Source organism: Oncorhynchus clarkii, chromosome 16, assembly GCF_045791955.1.
Source record: "Oncorhynchus clarkii lewisi isolate Uvic-CL-2024 chromosome 16, UVic_Ocla_1.0, whole genome shotgun sequence".
NCBI classification, from domain to species: domain Eukaryota; kingdom Metazoa; phylum Chordata; class Actinopteri; order Salmoniformes; family Salmonidae; genus Oncorhynchus; species Oncorhynchus clarkii.
In genome coordinates this window covers 45,220,635-45,246,540 of record NC_092162.1, presented here as the reverse complement: position 1 = coordinate 45,246,540, position 25,906 = coordinate 45,220,635, and the positions used below count along the sequence as shown (strand labels likewise).

The window sequence follows — 25,906 nt, the reverse complement described above, 5'->3', positions numbered from 1 at the left end:
CTCTCCCTTACTGTTGGGCAGGCGGTATCTGAGCATGAGATCTGATACCAACAGGCTCAGAGACAGTTTCTATCTACAAGCTATCAGACTGCTGAACACTTGAACTGGACTGACCACCTGCTCTGATTCTCCACACCTTAGCACACATGCACTCAATCATGCACACACCCACGGAGACACACACACACACACACACACACACACAGGTATATATGCATTCATACTACACACACGTCACAACTGCTGCTATCAGAATCTTATTGTACGGCTCAGTTTATACACTACCCCCCATGCCCCCCTTCCCCCCTTCCCCAAAACACATGTAAATATTGTACTATAAATTGTGCCTTCCAGTACTTTAATTATGCTCAAACGTTGATTATATTCTACTGTCATTTACTTTATGTTCATATTCTTATTTTTTACTATTTCTTATTGTTGTTGCATTGTCGAGAAGGAACTTGCATATAAGCATTTAGTTGGATAATGTAAACCATGCGTATCCCGTACATACGACTAATACAACTTCAAAACTATATGTAAACAGCTTTTCCCGACCCTCCTGTCCTTTAGAACGTACTAGGCGTGGGAGGATGTAGCCTGCTGCACACCCAGAGCTGCAGTCAGAGCCAGCCCAGCAAGCGCTCTGTTCAGCACCACCCGACCTGGCGATAGATGACTCAGCAGCACAGGTCAGGACCATGGACAACTCCCTGCTCTCTGCCTGCCACACAGCCTAGCCTGCCCGTGGTTAGCTAGGCCCTCCTCTGGAGCAGGTCCAGCGATCGATGCAGCCCCAGACCCACAAAGAGCTAGAAGCATACTAATCATGCCCATCATTGATTAATTTGGCCATCAAAAACTCGGAGGTACAGAGGGACAAGGCAGTCTATACAGTTTGCGGTAGCTGTTGGCCACCATACTTAGCTAGATAAAATGGAGGAAAACAAATCACACATTTTGGCAACTTAAAATCACAAAACATGTTTTGAATTAAACATGATTTACTGCCACAACTGTTAATACTACTACTACTAATACTACTATTATAATTACTACTAATACAACTACTACTTATTACCACTATATGACTGTAGTAGATTGGTCACCCATATAGCCTTACGGGACAGTCTGTCTTTGGTAAACCTGCCTGACAGGCCAGAATCTTGCTCGCTGTTCTCCCCCTCCTCGGCTGCTTTCTCCAGGTTGCTAAGCGACTTGCTGCGTGTTCGGAAGTTCCGGAGCAGGTTGCGGTGTTCCTGGTAGGTGATGGGAGGACTCTCTGGACCAATGTGTACTGGCCGGGGGGTGCCGTAGTAGTTCCCTGGGAGAAAACAGGATGGGAGAGAGAGTGACGTATAAAGTGAGGTAATTGTTAGAAGCATTGTATTGATAGAAGCATATTGGTACTTTTGGCTTTTGGTCTTTGGGGGCAAGAATAAAAATACATAAATAAATAAAACAAATGAGATTGTGAAAAGGATAAAAAGGATAAGAGGTAAAGCGATGTAATCTAGAGATGGAGATCCCAAACACACAGTTGAAATGGCTATCATTATATGAAATATAGAAAATACAGTACATCCTAAATATGATGACAGCAGTGTTCCAGTGCAACGCATGCATCACATAGATTTACCATCCAACCTAGGGATCAGTACAGTACAGTATACTTTTACCTTCTTCAATTATATCCTTCTGTTGTGGCAGCTACCATACAAATCAAATGACTTCAATCTATTTCTCCAGCTCCAGCACAGAGAAACATTAGGTTGCTGATGTACTCGTCAAGGTTATCCCACCATAGTGTAACAGTACCGCAGACCCGCTGATTCTCCAGGCTGCTTTGCAGGAGCCGTACCGCCATCAATGTCACATGTGAGGCAAAGTGAAGATGGCATTTATTGTGCCCCTTAAACTTATATGAATTATGCATGCTAATCCGGGGTTGCTTCTTTAATCAGAGGAGGCGGTCCAACTTTAACCCTCCCCTGACTGGGGTGGGTTGTGCAGGTTGGAGCGACTGAGACCTGTTCATTAACTACATGGATGTAATAAGGCTTCCTCTGAGAAAATGTTCTTATATCCCACTATATTAATGATACTCATCAGCCATGTGCCTGCCTGGTAAGGGACTGTGTGGACTGGTTTGTGGGTTAACCCGCTACCCCTTTAGATAGACTAGCGTCCTCTATCTGCAATATACAATATGCTACCTACAGTGTGTTGATCATGAAAGAATGTCTATGAAATTAAATGCAGTTGAAGTCAGAGGGAGACGACTTAGCGAATAAATAGCTCTCCTCTCCTCACCTTTGAACTTGCCGCTCTCCAGAAGAGCTCCTGACTCCTCCAAAGAGAAGAACTCTTCTATGGAGACAAAGTTGTAGTCCACCCCTGAGATCTCCCCATCATGGGGCAGTCTGGTCGTGCCTGGAGAGTGAGCCAAGAGAAGGTTACACATCCCAATCTGTCTCCACAGTCCACTGTTAGAACAGAATGCATTAGCATACCCCTCATGAAATGCAACAAAAAGTATTGAAACTGATATTGTATATACGATGTGCAATTAGGATATGTACAGTCACATAATACGTTGCAAGGACTCATTCTGTGTGCAATAATAGTGTTTAACATGATTTTTGAATGACTACCTCATATCTGTTCCCCACACATACAATTATCTGTTAGCTCAGTCGATATTGAATATCCCTTTGGAGCATGGTGAAGTTATTAATTACACTTTGGATGGTGTATCAATACACCTAGTCACTACAAATAGAAGAAGATGAATTCAAAAAATAATAAACTGCAAATATTGTACAATCCAGGTGCGCAAAGCTATTAGAGACTTACCCAGAAAGACTCAGCTGTAATCGCTGACGAAGGTGATTCTAACATGTATTGACACAGGGGTGTGAATAATTATGTAAATTAGATATTTTTGTATTTAATTTTCAATAAATGTGTAAAAATGTCTAAAAACCTGTTTTCACTTGTCATTGTGGGTTATTGTGTGTAGACAGGTGAGAGAAAAAATGGTATTAATCCATTTTGAATTCAGGCTGTAACACAACAAAATGTGGAATATGTCAAGGGATATGAATAGTTTCTGAAGGCACTGTAGTCTACAGCACTTCATATTCTTTCTTAGAGATGAAAGGAAGATACAGATGTCAGATCATAATTTGATCACTCTGTTGTTGCTGAGAATTTTCCTGCACCACAGGATTAACAGAAATTCAGTGAAAACCCGCAATAACACTATATTAACAGTACTGCACTTTTCATGTAGCCTAATTTTGGCCAGCTAATTGCCTAACCACTGATCAAGCGCCATTACATCAGCAGAAAAGTGTGAATGGACTAAACTTGTTGCAGCAAAAAAAGTATATTGCTGCAACAAAACTAGTCAAATTAAGATCCAATATCTGTAGGTTGATTAGTAGCCTTTTGCACTTGTACCTGGTTGAAAATTGCAGATTTGGACACTGATAAGTGCCTAAATTGGAACACAGTGGCCTTACAGTAACATGATATAAATGACCTCAGAGCTCAGGCTCTGTGCTTCACAGCTCTGTATGGGTTTTGACTGACAGCCTTTCTGAACTTGAGCATCGCACATGACAAGAAGTTGACCCCGTCCCTCCCGCTAATTGGGCAACTTTAGATCTTTTTAAATCTGACTGAGGGAAATGCTGTAAATTAAGAGGATTATAATAAATACTGCTTTTGATGTCATACAAGCAAGCCAAACACCCGTGAGTCCAAATGTGCATTTCACATTTCCATATCATAAAACCTGTGTAATATACAGTGCCAACATTTATGATCACTATGTTAGATGTGGAGCTACAAGATGTCATGGCGTTATACCCTAGGTTTAATAGCTACCATGGTTATGCATATGCTTTCCATATTTCTTCTGTAAGAAACATTTCAATATAGCCCTATCCATATATGCCAATTCCCACGACTGTAAGGGGTTAAATCAATTACTTACTTGTTACATGTCAGCATGGGTGAAACTTGCTTGTAAACCTTCCAAAAGAAACCCTAATCAGGCCTCAGTCTGAAATGAATCCCCTCCAAACAACAAGCTACGGTCAAATTCCTGTCCTTCTCCTTCTCCTGGAGGAGCACATACTGTATCATAGCAGAGTGGGGCCAGTAGGAGGGAGTCAAACCCAGTTACTCCATAAAACATATGATTAATGCACTGCTGTCTCACCATCAGGGAGGGCACAGCACTCCACACTACAATGACACAGACACACAACACTGCCTGCCTCTCCTCTTCATACCCTGTTAGAGCGAGGTAATACGTCCCAATCAGCAACAGAAGATGAGGCTCTGTCTCTAATTAAACATCTGATAGAAAATCTCCTGATGGCCTCTGACGTGTGTAGAATTATTCTCCTCCCCTCAGGACAGAGTAGACTCATTAATGCTAATACTGAGGAAGTAGGAAATGTGTGTTTGTGTGTGTGTGTGTGTGTGGGGCTAAGACTCATTACCAATGCCTTCCTCTGAGATATATATGACATGTCAGCAGGAGATAGCTGGGATTATTGACATATTCCTCCATGCGTCTCCCCTCAGGCCCCCCACTGATCCCATGGGCCAGGGGAGAGAGGGAGAGAGAGGGAGAAAGAGTGAGAGAGATAGGAGGAGTTTTAGGAGTAGAGGGGTAATTAAGCAGAGCTTCTTATCAACACCAAGACACAGCTGTCAGTCAAAGACAGAACAGGAGTCAGAAATTGTCATGATCAAACCCACAGTGGGCAAAACTGACTAGCCAACATCACTACAGGCCAACATCACCACAGGCCAACATCACTACAGGCCAACATCACTACAGGCCAACATCACTACAGGCCAACATCACTACAAGCCAATATCACTACAGGCCAACATCCCCACAGGCCAACATCACCAACATCACTACAGGCCAACATCACTATATGCCAACATCACTACAGGCCAACATCCCTACAGGCCAACATCCCCACAGGCCAACATCCCCACAGGCCAACATCTCTACAGGCCAACATCACTACAGGCCAACATCACTACAGGCCAACATCACTACTGGCCAACATCACTACAGGCCAACATCACTACAGGCCAACATCACCACTGGCCAACATCACTACAGGCCAACATCACCACTGGCCAACATCACCAAAGGCCAACATCACTACAGGCCAACATCCCTACAGGCCAACATCCCCACAGGCCAACATCCCCACAGGCCAACATCTCTACAGGCCAACATCACTACAGGCCAACATCACTACAGGCCAACATCACTACTGGCCAACATCACTACAGGCCAACATCACTACAGGCCAACATCACCACTGGCCAACATCACTACAGGCCAACATCACCACTGGCCAACATCACCAAAGGCCAACATCACTACAGGCCAACATCACTATATGCCAACATCCCTACTGACCAACATCACTACTGACCAACATCACTACAGGCCAACATCACCACTGGCCAACATCACCAAAGGCCAACATCACTACAGGCCAACATCACTACAGGCCAACATCACTACAGGCCAACATCACTACAGGCCAACATCACCACAGGCTAACATCACCACAGGCTAACATCACTACAGGCCAACATCACTACAGGCCAACATCACTACAGGCCAACATCACTACAGGCTAACATCACTACAGGCTAACATCACCACAGGCTAACATCACTACAGGCTAACATCACTACAGGCTAACATCACCACAGGCTAACATCACCACAGGCTAACATCACCACAGGCTAACATCACTACAGGCCAACATCACTACAGGCCAACATCACTACAGGCCAACATCACCACTGGCCAACATCACCAAAGGCCAACATCACCACAGGCCAACATCACCACAGGCCAACATCACTACAGGCTAACATCACCACAGGCTAACATCACTACAGGCTAACATCACCACAGGCTAACATCACCACAGGCTAACATCACTACAGGCTAACATCACTACAGGCCAACATCACTACAGGCTAACATCACCACAGGCTAACATCACTACAGGCTAACATCACTACAGGCTAACATCACTACAGGCCAACATCACCACAGGCTAACATCACTACAGGCTAACATCACTACAGGCTAACATCACTACAGGCCAACATCACCACAGGATAACATCACTACAGGCTAACATCACCACAGGCTAACATCACTACAGGCCAACATATACCAAATGGAAAATAATGTAAATAATACAACAGTTTTTATGTTAGTAATTTAGAATTCATGGAGATCACTCCATTCTTTACTGGGGATAGTAAAGAATTCAGCTGTCCTTGAGTCTTTCCTGAAATTGAGTCATCCTATGCAACGTAAAGGGCAGATAAGAGAGACACATACAGTTTGATGCAACTAGACATACGTACAAATAGTTCCTAGAAGAGAGTGGTATGTACTGTAGTTCCCAAATGAATTATGATAATGTTGTGTCTCTGTCTAATGACTGGATGCACCACAACAACCCATAGAGACGTTAGGTAGCTGTCTACTGCCCGTCCTCCCCCGAGGCCCGTCCTCCCCCGAGGCCCGTCCTCCCCCGAGGCACGAACGTACATCTGCTTTTCATTTAATTCTGCCTCGAAATTATTGATAAATGACTTGCATTTACTTAATTCTGTTTAGCGTTCATTTTTTTCATGTCATTCTCTTATGAAGAGTCACTGTGTGTAAACATATTTCTTGCCAGGGGCAACATAATGCATAGTAGAGTACACAGTATGTTTTAAATAGCGAGGGGATTGAGATACTTTCAAAGCAAAATGTACATCCATTATTTCTCAGGTCTTCTAAGAACCAAAGACAAATACAGTGAGAATATCCTCACACTGACTTTGTTCAAATAGCAATTCACATTTTTCCTTTTGCATATATTTCAAAATCAAATATTCTAAACATGAACCACTTGTTTAAAAAAGCAATACATCCAAAAAAACATGAATATAATAGGATGCAACTTATCCACTGCTAACTGCCAGCTAGGCCACGGTTTGCCACCTCATCTTAAAAACATATTGATCTGAGACAGTAAATCAGGCCTAGCAAAGTACATAAGAGGCTTTCAGATTGACTCAATTGATACACCAATCACCCCCGTCTGTGATCTACAGTTGCTAACTAGCTTCATTTACCTCAACGCTTTTACATGTGTGTAAATAACACATTTCATACCCCCCAATAGGTTGTTTGTGTCCTGGAATATTAGGAGAAGCAGAGATGTATATCAGGAAGTAATACAAGAGTGTCATTTGAGCTGACTTGCTCGTGTTTTTGCAAGTGGGCTAAACTAGGATTTCGACATTGTTACAGTGTTGGTCTATGTTGGTATAGAAGGGAGAGCGGGAGAGCAGCGGCATCTTACTGTGTCATCCATCTCCTGCAGATCAGAGGATTACACAGCCAGGGGATGAGCGTGCCGCCTCGCTGTCACTCCAACTTAGAGAGCCAGGCAGGAAGTTGTGTCACAAGTCTATCCACACCCGGGTCTAGCAGCGCCAGGGCAGCTGTACACAAGGCTCTCTAATCCATAATCCATAAATGCTGGACATATTTATAGTACAGATGCTACAGACTAAAGATCAGACTGATCCATCACCTCTACCCCCCATCTAATTACAAACTGGACCAATGGAATTGTTATGTAAAAGGACTTTGGCTTGGAGAATGTCCTGTAGGTCTCAATGTTCAAAGCTCAAAGACACCGAATGTTTTATTGTTTTCTTGCGTATTCTCGGGAGTTTTAACCTGCATGTGTGTATGTGTGTGTGTGTGTGTGTATGTGTGTGTGTGTGAGTGTGAGAGAGACGTGGTGGAGAGGCTGACTGGTCTGGCAGACTGTTCCACATGACCTACTTCCTGGCTAAACAAGAGATTAGCGCCAAACTCCCCATCGCCGTGGCTATGGCCGGCCAGAGTGGTCTGTGTCCAGCCCGCAAGGCAGACTAATGACAGTTCAAGAGAGACAACATGACACAAGCCAAACCTATCAGACAGATATTACACCAGGCAGTGATATGACACCAAAATAAGAGCTTCACAGAAATCCACACCATAGTCCTCTCCAGTCCACTCTCACAGTGACATCACTCTGGCCTTTAGAGAGAGGATTGAGAGAGCAACCGACGCTCTGTATACCCAGAAGTCTTTGCTTCAAATGTTTTAGGCAACTTTAAATCATTATCATTGAACAAATGAATTGAGGTTAACTATATAAATAGATGAAAACACATACAAAATAAAGAGAAAATTAATATGTAACCAAACAAGAAAGAGATAACAGACATGAACCTGTGAAATAGCATAAAATGAAGACAGAAAAAGCTACCGATACAAGCCTGGCGATTAACTGCCACACTGGATAAAGTTAACAGTGTAACAATACAGACAGTTGCCATGGAAATGTCCTGGGGAATATTCCTCTAGGTGCTTTCTCTCACCTAAACTTGACTTGCAATTGAATGTTTGACTGATGAAGCCAGGGTTGACAAATCACTAGTTAAATCCACTCAACACATGGCCTATGTGCATATATTTACACACGGAGGTGCCAAAAACAGCTTTCGCGGCTCTGATTGTGATCGCACACCAATTAACAGTGTTTTCCTAGTGCCAGCCATGTAGGTCTACTCTAAATCTAAATGAATGTATTCGATAAGGGACTTGTTGAAGTGTTTAAATGTTCAGATGTGATGTCCAGATATGTAATGAGCATAGAGATACTAATTCCTATTTCTATTATTAAAAAGTACTTACTAACCTATAATGGACTCATCTTACTGCAGGCCAACATCACTACTATATACCCATGTTACAGCCTCTGGAACATATACAGAGGTGCAGCTCACAATTACAGCGTCCCAACGGATTTAGAGGGCATAGCTGCAAAAAGGACTTAACGGGGACTCGCAAGTTACAGCAACAGGGGTCCGTAGCGGGCACAGTTAGAGGGAGAGGTATTGGGCACAGTTAGAGGGAGAGGTATTGGGCACAGTTAGAGGGAGAGGTATTGGGCACAGTTAGAGGGAGAGGTAGCGGGCACAGTTAGAGGGAGAGGTAGCGGGCACAGTTAGAGGGAGAGATATTGGGCACAGTTAGAGGGAGAGGTATTGGGCACAGTTAGAGGGAGAGGTAGCGGGCACAGTTAGAGGGAGAGGTAGCGGGCACAGTTAGAGGGAGAGGTAGCGGGCACAGTTAGAGGGAGAGGTAGCGGGCATAGTTAGAGGGAGAGGTATTGGGCACAGTTAGAGGGAGAGGTATTGGGCACAGTTAGAGGGAGAGGTAGCGGGCACAGTTAGAGGGAGAGTTATTGGGCACAGTTAGAAGGAGAGGTATTGGGCACAGTTAGAGGGAGAGGTATTGGGCACAGTTAGAGGGAGAGGTATTGGGCACAGTTAGAGGGAGAGGTATTGGGCACAGCGTTATGGGACTTACAAGGCACTGCTCGGAGGTAGAGGTTCTCCCGGATGACCTGCTGAAGCTGGCTGTCCATGGAGCCTGGAGTGAAGCACTTACTCAGATACAGCCTGAGGTCCTTACACAAGGCAGAGCCTGAGAGGCAGAGACAGGGAGAGAGAGGAGAAAGAAACATAAAGAGGGGGGGAAGAGAGGAGAGAGAGAGAGAGAGAGAGAGAGAGAGAGAGAGACAGACAGACAGAGAGAACTTGCTAAATCAGCGCAACAGTCAAAAACTGACGAATTGTGTAAATATTTGTATACCCTGTCAAAAGGAGAGTGACAGCCCAAGCCAACATTCCCCAGACTGTATTGCTACACAGTAGCTTTGATTTACCCCTATATCATTCCAACCCCCTCCTTCTCAATCCCTCCCTCTCTCTCCCTCTCAATCCCTCCCTCTACATCTCCTTCTTAACACCTTATCAGTCATCCCGAGTACATAATATATTATTTCCCGGCCTCTCATGCATAGCCTAATAACACAGAGGTGGTGTGGTGCTGTCACACAGCAGGCTGGGCTTTTGGCCCAGGCACTTATTTCACTCTCTGATCTATTCGTTTAATCTCAAGTGCTTGATGGCCTCTGATGACAAGTCACTTGGTGTTATGGATGGCCTGAGAGCATCTCCCTGCTCGTCACACTGACAGACGACCACCACGTCCACTCCTTCCCTGCTTCCCAACCCTCTGTCTCTGGTAAAGTGGCTGGGCTCTAGGCTGGACCCAGATGTGAGTGCAGATTGAATCCGCGGCGCTGCTATTAAAACGTCTCTGTAATAAAAAATGTAATAGCACAGGTCGTCTCCTACAACCACACATGATCCGCCACATATGGTCAGTATGACGCGCAAGACCCGGGCCTGCAGCTTCCTGGGAGAAATAATGAGAGGCTTTTGTTGGCATTGTGAAACAGCTGTCCAGCATTGTGCTTTATGAATCTAAAATCAATACATCAGACTAATGTTGCCATATACACTGTGAGTAAAATGAACTGGAGTGCTTGCTTTCACAGAGCTATGTTGCTTTCACAGAGCTATGTTGCTTTCACAGAAACAACAGGATGCACTAGACAAGAGCCCCTATGATGTACATCCATGAACACGGCTTCACCACAACACAACACGGCACATCACTCACAATTAAGTAAGGCGTTGTCCTACACATCCGCTTTCAAGGTCATCATAGACAGTAATGATAATGTTTGTCTGTCAAAACATGGACAGGGTTGCTACAAGCCCTTTAATCCTTGTGTGTCACACAGATATAATGAAGGGATCATTTGCCACACTTACTTAGTCTCATATCATATCATTAGTGGTGGAAAGCCTGAAAACACTATGGTGTCCCTGACAGCCTGGATTGTGGAGGAAGAGAAGGTGGAGGAGGAGGTGGAAGGAGGATGTGTAGAAGGCGGAGGTGGAGGAGGAGGAAGGGGGGGCAGAGGAGGAGCATGAGGGGGAGGAGAAATGAGGAGGTATAGGCCTACAGCAGCACATTACAGCTCAGCCCATCCATCTCTGTTCAAAGTACATGCAGTCGGAATACCCAGGTAGGGAGGCCTGGCTCTCAGAATGATTATGGATGTACCAGCGGCAGAGGGACCAGAATTAAAGGGCCCCATTTACAGTCCTGCGATTTAGCCATCAATCTACCCCAGCAAGGCCATGGGGAGCCACGGTCAGGTGACATAGTGCTGACATATTGCTCCGTTCAGACCTAACAAAGACATCCGTCACCCCACCCCCCTCTATAAATTCCAAGGCCCCTCCAGGGTGATAGACAACTGTATCGTCATATCGGCACAGCCCTCTCTGGACTCCTTGTCACATGTGTCATCGGGAATTTGAACACTTCCCTCTCTCCACGCACTGTGTTTTCGGGACCACCCGCAGTAGAATGCTGACATTTAATTTTTTTTTTTTTTTACATTTTACCCCCTTTTTTCGCCCCAATTTCGTAGTATCCAATTGTTTTTAGTAGTTACTATCTTGTCTCATCGCTACAACTCCCGTACGGGCTCGGGAGAGACGAAGGTCGAGAGTCACGCGTCCTCCGAAACACAACCCAACCAAGCCGGAGGAAACACCTTGCACCTGGCGACCTGGTCGGCGTGCATTGCGCCCGGGCCGGCACAGGAGTCGCTGGTGCGCGATAAGACATGGATATCCCTACCGGCCAAACACTCCCTAACCCGACGGCCGGCTGCGACACAGCCTGGGCTCGAACCCTGCGATGCAGTGCCTTAGACCACTGCGCCACCCGGGAAGCCCTGACTGCTGACATTTTTCATGTGATTCGACGTGTAGAATCAGTGCACTCTCGGTTCACAAATTACGTCCAGAGGTACTAAGTACTCTGGGCCAGCAGACTCTGCTGGTTAGACTCAGTTGTTGTCAAGTTTGTTTTTCCAGTATCAGTGATTATTGAGCTATGTTTGGATAACCACTTGGGAAGCGTGTTATTCTATAAGTTGCCTAAGGGAGGTGTTATCACGTGAAGGAGAAGTTGGGGTGGACAACGATTTAAGAGATTGACGGATGAGGCAGCAGCATTCACAATGTGTCCCCAGACCAAGGAGTAAGTTACCATACCGAGCCATACAGTACCTGGTGAGACCGTCTTGATGCGGATGGGATGGAGGCAGGAGTTGAGGACCCCCCGGACATCTCCTAGTGTCATCCCTAACACAGGGGTACCCCCAATCTCTAGGATGATGTCGCCCACTGTGAACCCGCCCCCGGGGGCTGAGGTGACGAATGGGAACTCTCCATAGTCAGCTCCGCCACCCACCGCCACCCCCAGTTCCCCAGAGGAACCAACCAGGGGGATGAAGCTCTCCTGGACCTTGGAGCGCCAGTGCAGCTTCCTCACGGCTGCCTTAGACATAGCAAAAGAGCTGAGGAGGGGAGAGAGAGGGAGAGCGAGAGAGCGAGCGAGAGAGGGTGTGAAACAGAAACAGGGAAGACAGTGTCACTGACATAATCGTGTTATTAAGGTGTGATTTCATATCTGAGGATTTCATTAACCTGACGTTTCCCAAGGTACTGAAAATGTAAAGAGCATAGCATATCTTCAATACAAAACAACTGCAGTAAAAGGACTGAGCTGAGTTCAAGCACTCCCTCCTTTAGCACAGAGGACCTGCATGTGAAGCAGAATGACATGGAAACTGTGTGTGTGTTATACAAACACTGTGCACTTGACCGTGGGTCGAACTGAAATACAGTAAACAAACTGTCAAGCGCTCAACTGTCACACTCAATACTGATGCTGCTTTACCTCAACGGAACACTTTCTCTATTGTATATACACAATATGCAACATAAACACACAAAACATACGGGTAGGTCTATTCCCATCGTGGCAGTCTGACGGAAAGATCTAGTCTGTTGCCAGGGAGACCTCATAGGGTACTGTAAATTAATGCCTGTTATTGATATGGGTAATTCAATACAAACAGAAAATTCTGAAATAAATTGACAGTAAAATGTTGTTGGGTCTCAATTATATCGACTAAGAATTGCATTTACTGCAAAATACTTCTATAAATCCTCTTTCCAGGCATGAAGAATCACGATTATTCCATGTTCACTGAAACTCCTGCCGAGGAAACGTTTGCTTTCCAATCAGATATTGCAGCCTATGGAAATGAGTACGCAGTCAAAACAGACGTGTTGCACTGGACATGTTGCACTGTTGCACTGTGAATTGCATGATGCCTAGAATTCCAAAAGAACAGCATGGTAAGTTAAGTTTGATGCCTCTTCCAACAGTTGACTTTTAAAAAGGTCTTTGTTGAGAGCCAGTGAAGTGGCAGGTGGGCGGCTCAGTGAGAGAGGGCAGGTGCTCCTACACCGTGACTGAGAAGAGAGTGCCTCGGTCTGACAGGATGGGAGCAGTGCGGTCAGACTGTTACACAGGAGACACACAGATCTTAGAGACAACGAGACGTTACACTTACCCAACACAGGGACGGATGGGGTAGGTGTATGGATGAAAGACTGTGAGACAGCCCAACATAAAGATTTTAAGCGAGACACACGGTACTGAGGGACTGACAAATAATGAAAGGCAGGGAGAACAAAAGTTGATATGTTTAAGCACTGTGTAATTATTTTTTTGTCCTAATAATGAGTTCTCTGTTATCACAGAAGGCTCCCTGTGTTGATACCTTAACATGCGGTGACTTAGTGACCCAGGAATGGAGGGGATGGAGGGACAGGAAGACTGGCTTTTAGCAGAGGAAGTGAGGACAGCAGGGTCTCCCCCCAGGCCCACCTGCCCAGGGCCAGAACACCTAATGACGCTAATTTATATAGTGTGAGGAAGGGACACGCCTAATCACTTCCTCTTGACTGACTGGCTGGTTGATCAGCCATGTATCCTCCTCCATCTTCCATCTCATCTCCTCCCTCTCCCCTGGCTGGTGGCGCCACAGCTGATAAGACGGGGGAGGGGTAGTGAAGGGGGAGGAGAGAGGGCAGAGGGAGAGGTGGGATAGAGAGAGCGTGGGTGTGGGGAGAGGGGGAGAGAGAGTGGGAGAGAAAGCGAGAGACAGAGACAGAGATAGCGAGAGAGAGAAAGAGAGGCACCACACAGCCTGGGGTTGGCAGTGGAGTCGCCGGTTTGACCTTGCAGGGCGACAGGAGCCAGAGCTTGGTTACAGTCTGGTCTGCTCTATGGGGGCCAATGAGTTCTGTTTTATTTGAAACATCTCATCACTGTGCCTCTGTTCATCCAGTCTGCGAATTGAATTGATAAAAGAGCAAAGTCATGAGTAGGTACTGTTTCCAGAGAAAAAAATCTATAAGACAATTCTGCTTATTTCTTAATTGATCGCTAATTGTCCTCTCTGCACACTCCCTCTCTTTCTGTCCTGCTGTGAGACCTTCTGCAGCTGAACCTCCCAACCATACATCCTTCCACCCACCCACACAGAGTACACACAAACAAAGAGACCCCCAATCAATGAAACACATACACCAAATATAGAATGAGCATGAAACAAGGCATACACAATCTAATGCCACATGTAAGGGATAATCAACGAGGGGCTATGCTTTCTATGGAAAATAGTGAACGAAATGGAAGCTGTGTTCCACGACGCACTAGCGGAGTGGAACTGACCTTCCACGGAGTTGCATTATTTTCCAGAGAACGCATAGAGCCCCTCGTTGATTATCCCTATAATTTAACACATTTGCCGCGAGAAATGTGTTCATTTGCCAGTAGAAATGTGTTCAACATCCACTGAAGTAACTAGCAAGTTTACTAGCACATAGCTATGCAATCTCCATAGACAAACATTGGCAGTGGAATGGCCTTACTGAAGAGCTCAGTGACTTTCAATGTCGCACCGTTATAGGATGCCACCTTTCAAAGAAGTCAGTTCGTCAAATTTCTGCCCTGCTAGAGCTGCCCCGGTCAACTGTAAGTGCTGTTATTGTGAAGTGGAAACGTCTAGGAGCAGCGTCGGCTCAGTCGCTCACAGAACGTGACTAACCAGTGCTGAGGGGCGTGGCGTGTAAAAATGTCTGCCCTCTGTTGCAACACTCACTACTGAGTTCCAAACTGCCTCTGGAAACAACGTCAGCACAAGAACTGTTCATTGGGAGCTTCATGAAATGGGTTTCAATGGCCAGGCAGCCGCACACAAGCCTAAGATCACCAAGCACAATGCCAAGCGTTGGCTGGAGTGGTGTAAAGCTCGCCGCCATTGGACTCTGGAGCGGTGGAAACACATTCTCTGGAGTGATGACTCACGCTTTACCATCTGGCAGTCCGACGGACAAATCTGGGTTTGGTGGATACCAGGAGAACGCTACCTGCCCCAATGCATAGTGCCAACTGTAAAGTTTGGTGGAGGAGGAATAGTTGTCTGGGGCTGTTTGTCGTGGTTTGGGCTAGGCCACTAGTAAAGGGAAATCTTAACGCTACAGCATACAATGACATTACAGACGATTCTGTGCTTCAAACTTTGTAACAACAGTTTGGGGAAGGCCCTTTCTTGTTTCCGCTTACAATGCCCCCATGCACAAAGCGAGGTCCATGCAGAAATGGTTTGTTGAGATCGGTGTGGAAGACCTTGACTGGCCTGCACAGAGCCCTGACCTTAACCCCATCGAACACCTTTGGGATGAATTGGAACGACGACTGCGAGCCAGGCCTAATTGCCCAACATCAGTGCCCGGCCTCACTAATGCTCTTGTGGCTGAATGAAAGCAAGTCCACGCAGCAATGTTCCAACATCCTAGTGAAAGCCTTCCCAGAAGAGTGGAGGCTGTTAAAGCAGCAAAGAGGGGACCAACTCAATATTAATGCCCATGATTTTGGAATGAGATGTTCGACGAGCAGGTGACCACATACTTTTGGTCATGTAGTGTAGCTACAGTAGTTGCCGTGATAACCAAACAAACATACTTGCTAGTTTAGCTAACCATCGGTCCAAGCTTGCCATTATGAAACTTGAATTCAACAATGCCAATAATGTTTTCAATTCAACTTTTGCTTCCAAAAGTACGTAGCTCAAACATATAACATGTAAGAATGAACTATAACCATTGAATTCTACTGTGCAAATTTGACGTGCGTTATAGGGAATGCACACTCTAGAATGCCCTTCAAGACAACCAGAAACAAATATTCAACAATGACATGGTATAAGAAAACAATAACGCATGACAAATGATATTGGCATCGACATATGTCATCTTTTCATCTTTCTGAACGCATTACCCTGACTCCATCATGTTTCAATTAAATGTAAGTACGTTTTGAGACCCCAAACGCTCTATCTAAAGATTTCTGTCTTCTGAGCTACATGTGCTTAAATGCTATTTTGGTTCCCCCATGTTTGGGTTTTGCATGGCTCTGCCTCTGGCTGTGGTTACATTTACAAGAGATGCCCGCTGTGGTGTGGTGTTCATAGCTGCTGTCTTGATCTCGGTAGCTTCAGGGACAACAGTGTCAGCTCTGGTGAGGCGGAGTCCTCTGAGTCCCGCTCTCTCACACAGAGACAGCCAGTCAACACAGCATAGTTCCCTAGACTTTGTCTCTAGTGCTGTGTGATTGTACTGAAATGTCTTTCAACTGGTTGTGTTCGTAACAAAGTTGCCCTAAGAAACATACAACATGTTGAACATTTTAACATTTGAATATTTAAAGAAAGAAAAAAATGTGTGTGTCTGTCCTGAAGTCAGTAGGTTAGGAAAACCTGCCTGTTAAAAGATGGTTTAACAACACATCACTAAATTTGCAAGACACAAGAGCTGTCAAAAGAAATCACACTTCAACTTCCGCAGAGAATCCTTCGGTAAGTCGATAACTCTCTGAAAGACACGTATTACAAATAGAAACAGCAATACTTCAGACTGCAACTGAGTGGATTGACAGAGGAGAACACAATATACAGATTCAAGGATATCTAGCACTATAAAAAGCACCTCGTATTGAAAATGCTGGCCTTTAGCAGAGGGAAGAGCTGACCAATACATATCCTATTTCACAGACTTCCTCCTCCCAGTGATCTGTTCTGCCATCTTGTCTTTCAGAGGTAATTTCATACCAGTCCATCCTGACAGAGACCTTAACGTATTCATCTCCCCATGGAAGCTATTCTTGGAGGTCAATCTTCATTCCTATCTGATCGTTATTCTTTAATTCAGAAAGTATGAATAGCTACTGCTTCCGGCTACATATAGAGGGAAAACATGAAAAGCATAAACAGGCATTTGTTTTTCTCCATTTGAAGTATGTACTTTTCAGCTCTGAGGGACATACGACATGCTTGTTTTCTTGCATTGAATACTAAACAATCCATTTACTATACCGGATTGTAAATAGTTCATTTATCTTCCTCCTGTGAAAATAGGCAGTACTAGGATTGAATACTAATATGAAACCAAAACCAAACAGTCATATACTGTATCACACACTCACATATCACCTACATGACCCTCTCGTTGTAATATAAATGCCACCAAACAGTACCCCAAACAGCACCCCAAACGGCACTCCAAACAGAACCCCAAACAGCACCCCAAACGGCACCCCAAACGGTACCCTAAACAGCACTCCAAACAGTACCCCAAACAGCACTCCAAACAGAACCCCAAACAGCACCCCAAACGGCACCCCAAACAGTACCCTAAACAGAACCCCAAACAGTACCCCAAACAGCACTCCAAACAGAACCCCAAACAGCACCCCAAACGGCACCCCAAACAGTACCCTAAACAGTACCCAAACAGTACCCCAAACAGTACCCAAACAGTACCCCAAACAGTACCCCAAACAGCACCCTAAACAGTACCCCAAACAGTACCCCAAACAGCGAGAAACTGCACAATGGAAAGACCCTAGAACCAAGCAATATCTTTAATTTCATGTGAAATTTTCCTGCCGCTTCTTTCAGTTCAGGTTAGACCTCAAGGGTGATAATTATTCACAACATTAGTTCCCCACTAAAGAGAACACCGTTTCAGATGAGGCCTTGGGTTTAGTTCAATCATTCAAGGTCTAGTAAAAAAAAATAAAACAAGTCAAGAGACACTATGATTGACATTGGAGGGCGTACAATACTCAAAAACCTTCAAGAAAACAGTGTAAGCAAAACGCCTCAATTAAGACAGTGGCTAATTGAATTCCACATTCTGCAGTGTGTTGGAAAATGGAAGAATTGTGGCGCTCTGCAGATGTATCAGGACAGGACTGGAGAAAACGAGGGGGAGAGAGCATTTAGACAGGCATCATTTGGAGCACCATATACTATACTTTAAAAGGCCATTGGTCCGGACACAACACAGGCAATAAGCTATCTCAATTGCCTATCCTGATTACCAATATCAGTCCTGCTACAGTAGCCCCATGCTTCTTGCTATCTCACCCGGTATCTCACCCGGTATCTCACCCGGTATCTCACCCGGTATCTCACCTGGTATCTCACCAGGTATCTCATCCGGTATCTCACCCGGTATCTCATCCGGTATCTCACCTGGTATCTCACCTGGTATCTCACCTGGTATCGCCTCTGTAGTGATATTACACAATGCCTTCACGGTGAAGAGACTGTCAGATCTGTTGAGTATCTCAGTGCTTCTAGTGTCAATCTATCTGCCACCCTTCATCCATGTCAACGTGTTTTTATACATAGCTGTAGCTTTATCTCTCCCGACAAGATCTACTCTGATCACAGAAAACTTTGTTCAGGCATTATAAAGAGGAGAAACTAAGACAAAACACGTTTTCAAGTGCTGGTGGAACGAGGTCTGTATTTATACACATTTACAGGCATTAACACTATTTAAGTGCCCCTGGTATAAGCATTTAAAAAGCATTTGTAAAGATTGAACACACTGAAAAGATTGAACACAATGGTTTCTGTTGCCAAGCTGGTATTGTATAACTGAATCAACATTATTGGATGCCTAGCCTGTTGGATAAATCAACCTCTGGTTTATTCCTTACATCTAACCCACTGTCACAACATCTTACCCTTCTACTGCACTAAGCCCTTTCCTTCATTAACTCTAACCTGTATTTATCTGAGTTCTCTGCTCCTAATCTCAACTCAAATCAAAATCAAATCAATGTTTATTAGTTGCGTACACACAGTGGTGTAAGGTACTTAAGTAAAAAATCCTCTAAAGTACTACTTAAGTAGTTTTCCCGGGGTATCTGTACTTTACTTTACTATTTATACTTTTGACTACTTTTACTTTACGACATTCCTAAAGAAAATAATGTACTTTTTACTCCATACATTTTCCCTGACACCCAAAGGCACTCGTTACATTTTTACTGCTTAGCAGGACAGGAAAATGGTCCAATTCACACACTTATCAAGAGAACATCCCTGGTCATCCTACTGCCTCTGATCTGGCGGACTCACTAAACACACATGCTTTGTAAATTACGTCTGAATGTTGGAGTGTGCCACTGGCTATCCGTACATTAAAATAACAAGAAAATGGTGCTGTCTGGTTTGCTTAACATAAGGAATTTGAAATGATTTATACTCTTACTTTTGATACTTAAGTATATTTGAGCAAATACTCTTACTTTTGATACTTAAGTATATTTGAGCAAATACTCTTACTTTTGATACTTAAGTATATTTGAGCAAATACTCTTACTTTTGATACTTAAGTATATTTGAGCAAATACTCTTACTTTTGATACTTAAGTATATAAAAAGCAAATACTTTAAGACTTTTACTCAAGTAATATTTTACTGGGTGACTTTCACTTTTACTTGAGTAATTTTCTATTAAGGTATCTTTACTTTTACTTTACGTATGACAATTGGGTACTTTTCCCACCACTGTGTACACAGATTTACAGTACACACAGTAGGGCAGCAGTATCCAAGGTGCAGGGTAAAGTACTGGGTGGTAGCTGGCTAGTGACAATGTCTGAGGTTCAGGGTAGGGTACCGGGCAGAGGCCGGCTAGTGATGACTGTTTAACAGTCTGATGGCCTGGAGATAGAAGCTGCTTTTCCGTCTCTCGGTCCAAGCTTTGATGCACCTTTACTGTCTCCACCTGTTAGCAGTGAGAACAGGCCGTGGCTCGGGTGGCTGAGGTCCTTGATGATCTTCTTGACTTCCTGTGACACTGGGTGCTGTAGATGTCTTGGAGGGCAGGCAGTGTGCCTCCGGGGATGTGTTGGGATGAGTCAGCTGACTGCACCACCCTATGGAGAGCCCTGCGGTTGCGGGCAGCGTAGTTGCCGTACCAGGCGGTGATACAACCAGACAGAATGCTCTTGATGGTGCATGATCTTACACCATCCTACAGTGGCTTGTCCGTGTTGGAGGTCAGCCTAACAAAGCATGTTAAATAGCCAGCGACCTTAAATATCAGTGTAACTAATAGAATGGATACAGCGAGGCCACTCTCTTTAACAGACAGGAAATGCAAATTAGGGTTTCTTCTAGCGTTCAATTTTAATCTTGACCTGCATCTTGTTTTTGGACCTCCCCTGCAGAATATTTACGCAAACTAGCTGTGCAGCAACGTGTGTTAAAACTCTCTGATGCTCACTCACTATTAAATCTAGGACATGGGATTGCTCAACACAAAACAGACAGCAGTGGCAGATTTAAAAATAAAAGATTAAATGCTTGTGGGATGAAAAACTAAAAATACTCCCTATGTCTCAAACATGCTAGCATGGACACACACACACACACTCAAAACCTGTGGCATACATTAACCCCAATGTAAGATGCATTTGTTTGTAAACCCGTCTATCCGATAGATTTTCCATTCAATACTCTCAATCAGAGATGCTCTCTTCCCCTCCATGAATTGTGTGCACCTCTAGTCAATTCATGTCATCCTCTTGTACACCTCTCACAATGGTGCTTAACACACAGTACAGAATGGGAGTGATCTGAGGATAGATGGAAAATAAAACATGCAGACATATACACAACCCCTCTCTTTAGATGGCAGTCTAAGTAAAGGTGACTCCCTAAGGAGTGAAGTACAGAAGCATTCAGTTGAACCTGAAACGAACACAGTAATGCATGGGGCAAGTAAGCAATGTTATTTAGCCGTCCAGTAGTACTGCACCCCATATGAAGAAAAATACAAGAACAGGTTCCTTATAAGTCTGCCAGGAAGCATATCACTCCTCAGTGAGGTCAGCGATGAGCTCTCATCGTCAGGCAGAGAGCTCACTTTAATTAAAAGGGTCAGTGAGGCATCGTAGCTCCTTTGACTCAGATTAGGGATAAGTACTCTCTCTGAAACACGAGACAGAGCGGAGAATGAAAAGCAGAAAGGAACGAAGGGGGAAAGAATGAAAGAGAATGGGATAAAAAAAAGAGAAAGAAAAGAGAGAGAAAGTAAGAAATTAAAAAAATAAAGGAAAGCACAAGAAAGAGAGAGGACCAGGAAATAAAGGAAAAATTTAATATTATGGCTGGCTGTCTTTCTGGAGAAGCAATGAACTGATAAAAGGGAGGAGGAGAGGTGTGGTTTTGTGTTTTGCGAGGCCACAGTACAGTAACCTGAGGCAGAACTGAGCGGGAGTTGGAGAGCGTGTGTGCGTGTGCATGTGTGTTAAGAGTGTGTGGGGGAGATTGTGCTGATTCAGTATGGATGGGTGAAGGTGACCCTCCCTCCACACTGCTCCGACAGTTCCCTGCCACCTGACATTGATCCTAGTTTTCACACTGACTCAAGCATACCACCGCCAGGCTTTTCAAATTACTGCAGTGCAATTGTTATTTCACACGCTGTTACTGATTTGTCATTAAATTGATTTGCATGCCCGATTGGAGGGTTATCTGCACACTTAGCAAACATGTATCTAGTCAAAGTGTTGCTGTATGTCTGTGTGCCTATCAAATGATATGGATAGATGAGCAACACACATTAAATAGGGAAGAAACAATCTTGGAAATGGGTGCCAGTTCTGTTCAGTACTAATAATAGAATGGCCAAGCCAAACATTAACTGCTACACTTGAGACAAGGTCTTAGAATAGACAGTGAACGCTACAACTACAGAATTCCAATGCAGTAACAGAGAGCAAAGATTCGGTCCACAGATGGGGGAGTGTCTGTGTAGCCCTGCCCTGTCAAGGGTAAACTACCGCACATCCTCCGTCCGCCACCTCCTCCTCCCCTAACCACACCTTAAAACCATGAATATGCATGAGTGTGAAGGGAAGAACAAGCACATCATTAGAGAATCAACAACTCCCTGGTGACATAAAGTAATACTACAAAAGAGAATGTCACTTCCCACTTAATCTGCTACTCTCTCATTAGCTGGTTAGTGGGGAAAATGTTGAAGACTGCTGGCAAACGGCCAAATATATTTCAGGTTAATTGCAGATGGTTAAGACTATGTGAAAGAATGGATAGAAAAAAAGGGGGAGGAAGAGAAGGAGATACGAAGAGATAAAGCACATGCCAAAAACAAGACCTTGAAAAGTCAAGGATATGCCATCAGCAACTGAGTCCTAAAATGGGTAAACCTGTGGGTGTCAATAGGTGAGGAGATGAGAGAGAGTAGGTCTCTCGGGGATACCGTGTGTGCAGAGCTGTGGAGGGACAGTAGTCTCTGAGTACAAGTGGCTGGGATAGCGCCACACGTTTCTGGATCGCATGGACTTAATTCATGATTCATAATACCACTATAACCTTGACTGCTCCCAGAGCCCAGAGCAACGCTCCGTGTGAAGTCAGGGTCACACGTCCATCACTTCAAAACAAGCAGGGACACACCCTGCACACCAACTGACAGCCAAACACATACAGAGACACACACACAAACATGCACAAGCAGACACACACACACACACACAATCCTACACATGCTTACTTACACAGATATTCAAAAACATGTGAGCATTTCATTTGATTAACAACATACAAGCCGTTTGTCACACAAACACACACTGCACAGTCGATTTTGCAGGCATGAAACATGTCAAATCTGTGTCCATGACAACACTAATTGCAAAACTGGCACAAGTCCATTGAACATGTGCAATACTACTATTACAGTAGGACAACTACTTATATTACTTCTGTCATTATTAACTGTTCTACATTTTTGTTTGGGTATCACACGGAAATCAAGGCATGAAACGAAATTATATTTCTTACAATGTTGAGACTGTCTTGATTATCTTGTCTACTTCTTAGACAATAATAAAAATATATTTAAAAAACGGTGAACAATCACATTCTGACAATACTGTACAAAGAAAACATTCAAGAAGCTAAAACTGAAAGCTAACCTACAGGTAAACTGTTGACCAGTCAACTGTCCCCTTAATCAGGTAGATCTCCCTCCCTCATCCTCTGTATAAGGAGCCCACACTCTCACAACACATGGTCACATTGGTATCCTAATATTTAGGGAAAAATACTGACCTGCCTTGGCGCTGACATACACACATTCTTTTCAAGCAATTTAGCCGTTCAACGAGGAGACGTTTAAACGCGTCTATATACATTGACCCGACCGAAACTACACTTGACCCCAACGGTCACAATTGAATATGAAAAAATAAAAGGCAAATACTTTTCTATTCTAAATGTATTCAATTCCAGCTATTTGAAATCGGACTAAGCGAGTTTATTGACAGCTGTTATCGATCGTTTCGGTAGAGACACTCAGACGCGATGTGCACGCCAGACGGAGTATTTGGACACTGTTGTACAGGATGCTCTACAGCTGAGCACGAGACCCGTGATCTGACAGAGGAAAAAAACAGTCGGGCAAAAAAAACTGCAAATCTGACAGGTTTACTCTATAAATCAAGAGCCTGGTAGGCTATTCCATGGACAGTCTGGGGTTAGTTGTGATAATGGCTGCATGGCATGGGTGTTTAACTTAACATGGGCTATATGTTTAACTCTTCACTTATTGGTTGGTAGCAGAAATGATAGGCTAACACACAAACCTCGTCCAGACACGGATGCTCACCTTCATAATTCCTGCTTTCTTCTCGGCATATCCCTTTGCTTTTTATCTTCTTTTGATAAATCAGTTTGGTTGTAGACGTTAAACCGAATTTTTACACGGTAGTTGAGGCCAATGATGTAAAGAAAAGACACGCGGCGATATTGATTTTAACTGGACAGAGGTGTTACGGAACTGGAGATGCGATGCTGTCAGAGCGCGATAGCGATGCCTTGCGGCAGTTGAACAGGTCACAATTGCGTGGGACTTGAGCATAATGTTCTCGGTCACAAAAAGCAAAGAGAAACAATGATAACGCAAATGAGCACCAAGGGAAGTGGGGGCATGGGGGGAGGGGGGGGGGGGATTGGGGAAAAGAACCGCCCCTACAGTGCAGGCCTCCTGTAGTATCCTTCACTTTATTTAGTTTGTCCGATCCGCTCATCTTTTAGCATTAGGCTAGTCTGATGAGAGGTTGACATAATAAAACACAGTATGCTGAAGTTGAAGTAATGGACTAAACTTAAATAACACATTGGACTAACTCAGGTTGGGCATCGAATCTGCAACGCCTATTCTAATATAAAATAAAACATATATTAAAAATACAATCGACTACTTTTCAGCCTAAAAAAATACAAGTGGTTGGCTGTACAAGACTCTGTACATGTGGCGGCAGGAAGCCTAGTAGTTAAGAGCGTTGGGCCAGTAAGCTAAAGGTCACTGATTCGAATCCCTGAGCCAACATGGTGCTGAACCCTGCTATTTTGCCCTTGAGCAAGGCAGTTAACCCCAAACAACAACTGTTCCCTGGGCGCTGATGATGTCAATTAAGGCAGCCACGCACCTTTCTGATTCAGGGGGGTTAGGTTAAAAGGGGAAGACACATTTCGGTAGAATGCATTCAGTTGTGCAACAGAAAATTCCCTATAATAAAGGCATTTTGTGAAATGTAGTGTCTAACAGTGGCATGTATTCATGGATTCCAAGGGAAGCCAGGCTCCCCCCAGTAATGTACCAATATATAAAAAAAGAATAGATACAATCATGTATCTTTTGTCTATGTTTCATACTTTCGTTCAATTCGCAAGAGGCTGAATGTATCTCACAGGAGAAAGCATCTGAGTGAGCGAAACAGCGCCCCTCTGTCTCTCTACGTGTAGGCCATCTATCTGATGTCTGGTCCAAACAAGTATGACATTGTTGCCGTCATTAGCGTTGAAGGCAAGGGAAGCCAGCAAGCATTTGGCCTCTCTTGACAAAAAAAAAGTATAACAAATTTTCCAATCAGCGTTGAGTAAACTGAGCTAAATCAACTGTGAATGGTCCTGGCGCACCCAAAAAAAAGTGTTAGGGGAAACCAGCTTGGATTTTGGCTTTACTCCTATCACATCCCATTTTAGAGCATACATAATGGACAGAAAAAAATTGCATTTCGTTGTGTTGTCCTCAGGTGGCTAGCTAGCCTGCTAGTTAAAATTGTCCCGTTCCTAAATTAGCCATGGATGGAGATAGGGATTTGGACTTGTGGTTTTACTTAATTCTCAGTACTGGCAAATGATTAGAATGACGATTCTGATCCAACCATTAATTCATACATGGTGCCCCTGGCCTGAGAGGATGGAAGTTCAATATGTAGCTAGATGTAGAAGGTTAATGTTAACTAGCTAAGGCTGGTCATGAAAGGAAGTTACGCTAGCGAGCAAGCATTTTAGCCAGGTAGCCTAGGACAACAAAAAATAAAAAAGTGTCTACTGTATGACAGAGTGATAGACCGTTTTGTCAACATGAAAGAGAGGAGGATGGCGTTTCTCTACCAGTAAGGTGAGTCAACATGTTTTCTATTTGCACGAATGCGCACTTATACACACATACAGAAATCAGAACCATGGATAGCCACATATTTAGCTTAGGTTGATTGGACTAAATTGTTTTTGGTATCTTTTAGTTGTCACTG

The 25,906-nt window shown here is 44.2% G+C and overlaps 1 protein-coding gene across 1 annotated transcript in view; it reads right to left on the bottom strand.

The window, feature by feature from the left end:
• The window catches only part of LOC139367326 (uncharacterized), a 96,749-nt gene extending 73,249 nt beyond the window's left edge, over positions 1–23,500 (bottom strand). Inside the window, exons 1-5 of the mRNA XM_071105539.1 lie at positions 23,418–23,500; positions 12,130–12,419; positions 9,500–9,616; positions 2,314–2,433; positions 1,151–1,324 (exon numbers count right to left, since the gene is read on the bottom strand). Coding sequence (XP_070961640.1) covers positions 1,151–1,324; positions 2,314–2,433; positions 9,500–9,616; positions 12,130–12,419; positions 23,418–23,500 — 784 coding nt within the window. The remainder of the gene's footprint in view (positions 1–1,150; positions 1,325–2,313; positions 2,434–9,499; positions 9,617–12,129; positions 12,420–23,417) is intronic.
• Positions 23,501–25,906: the final 2,406 nt, after the last annotated feature.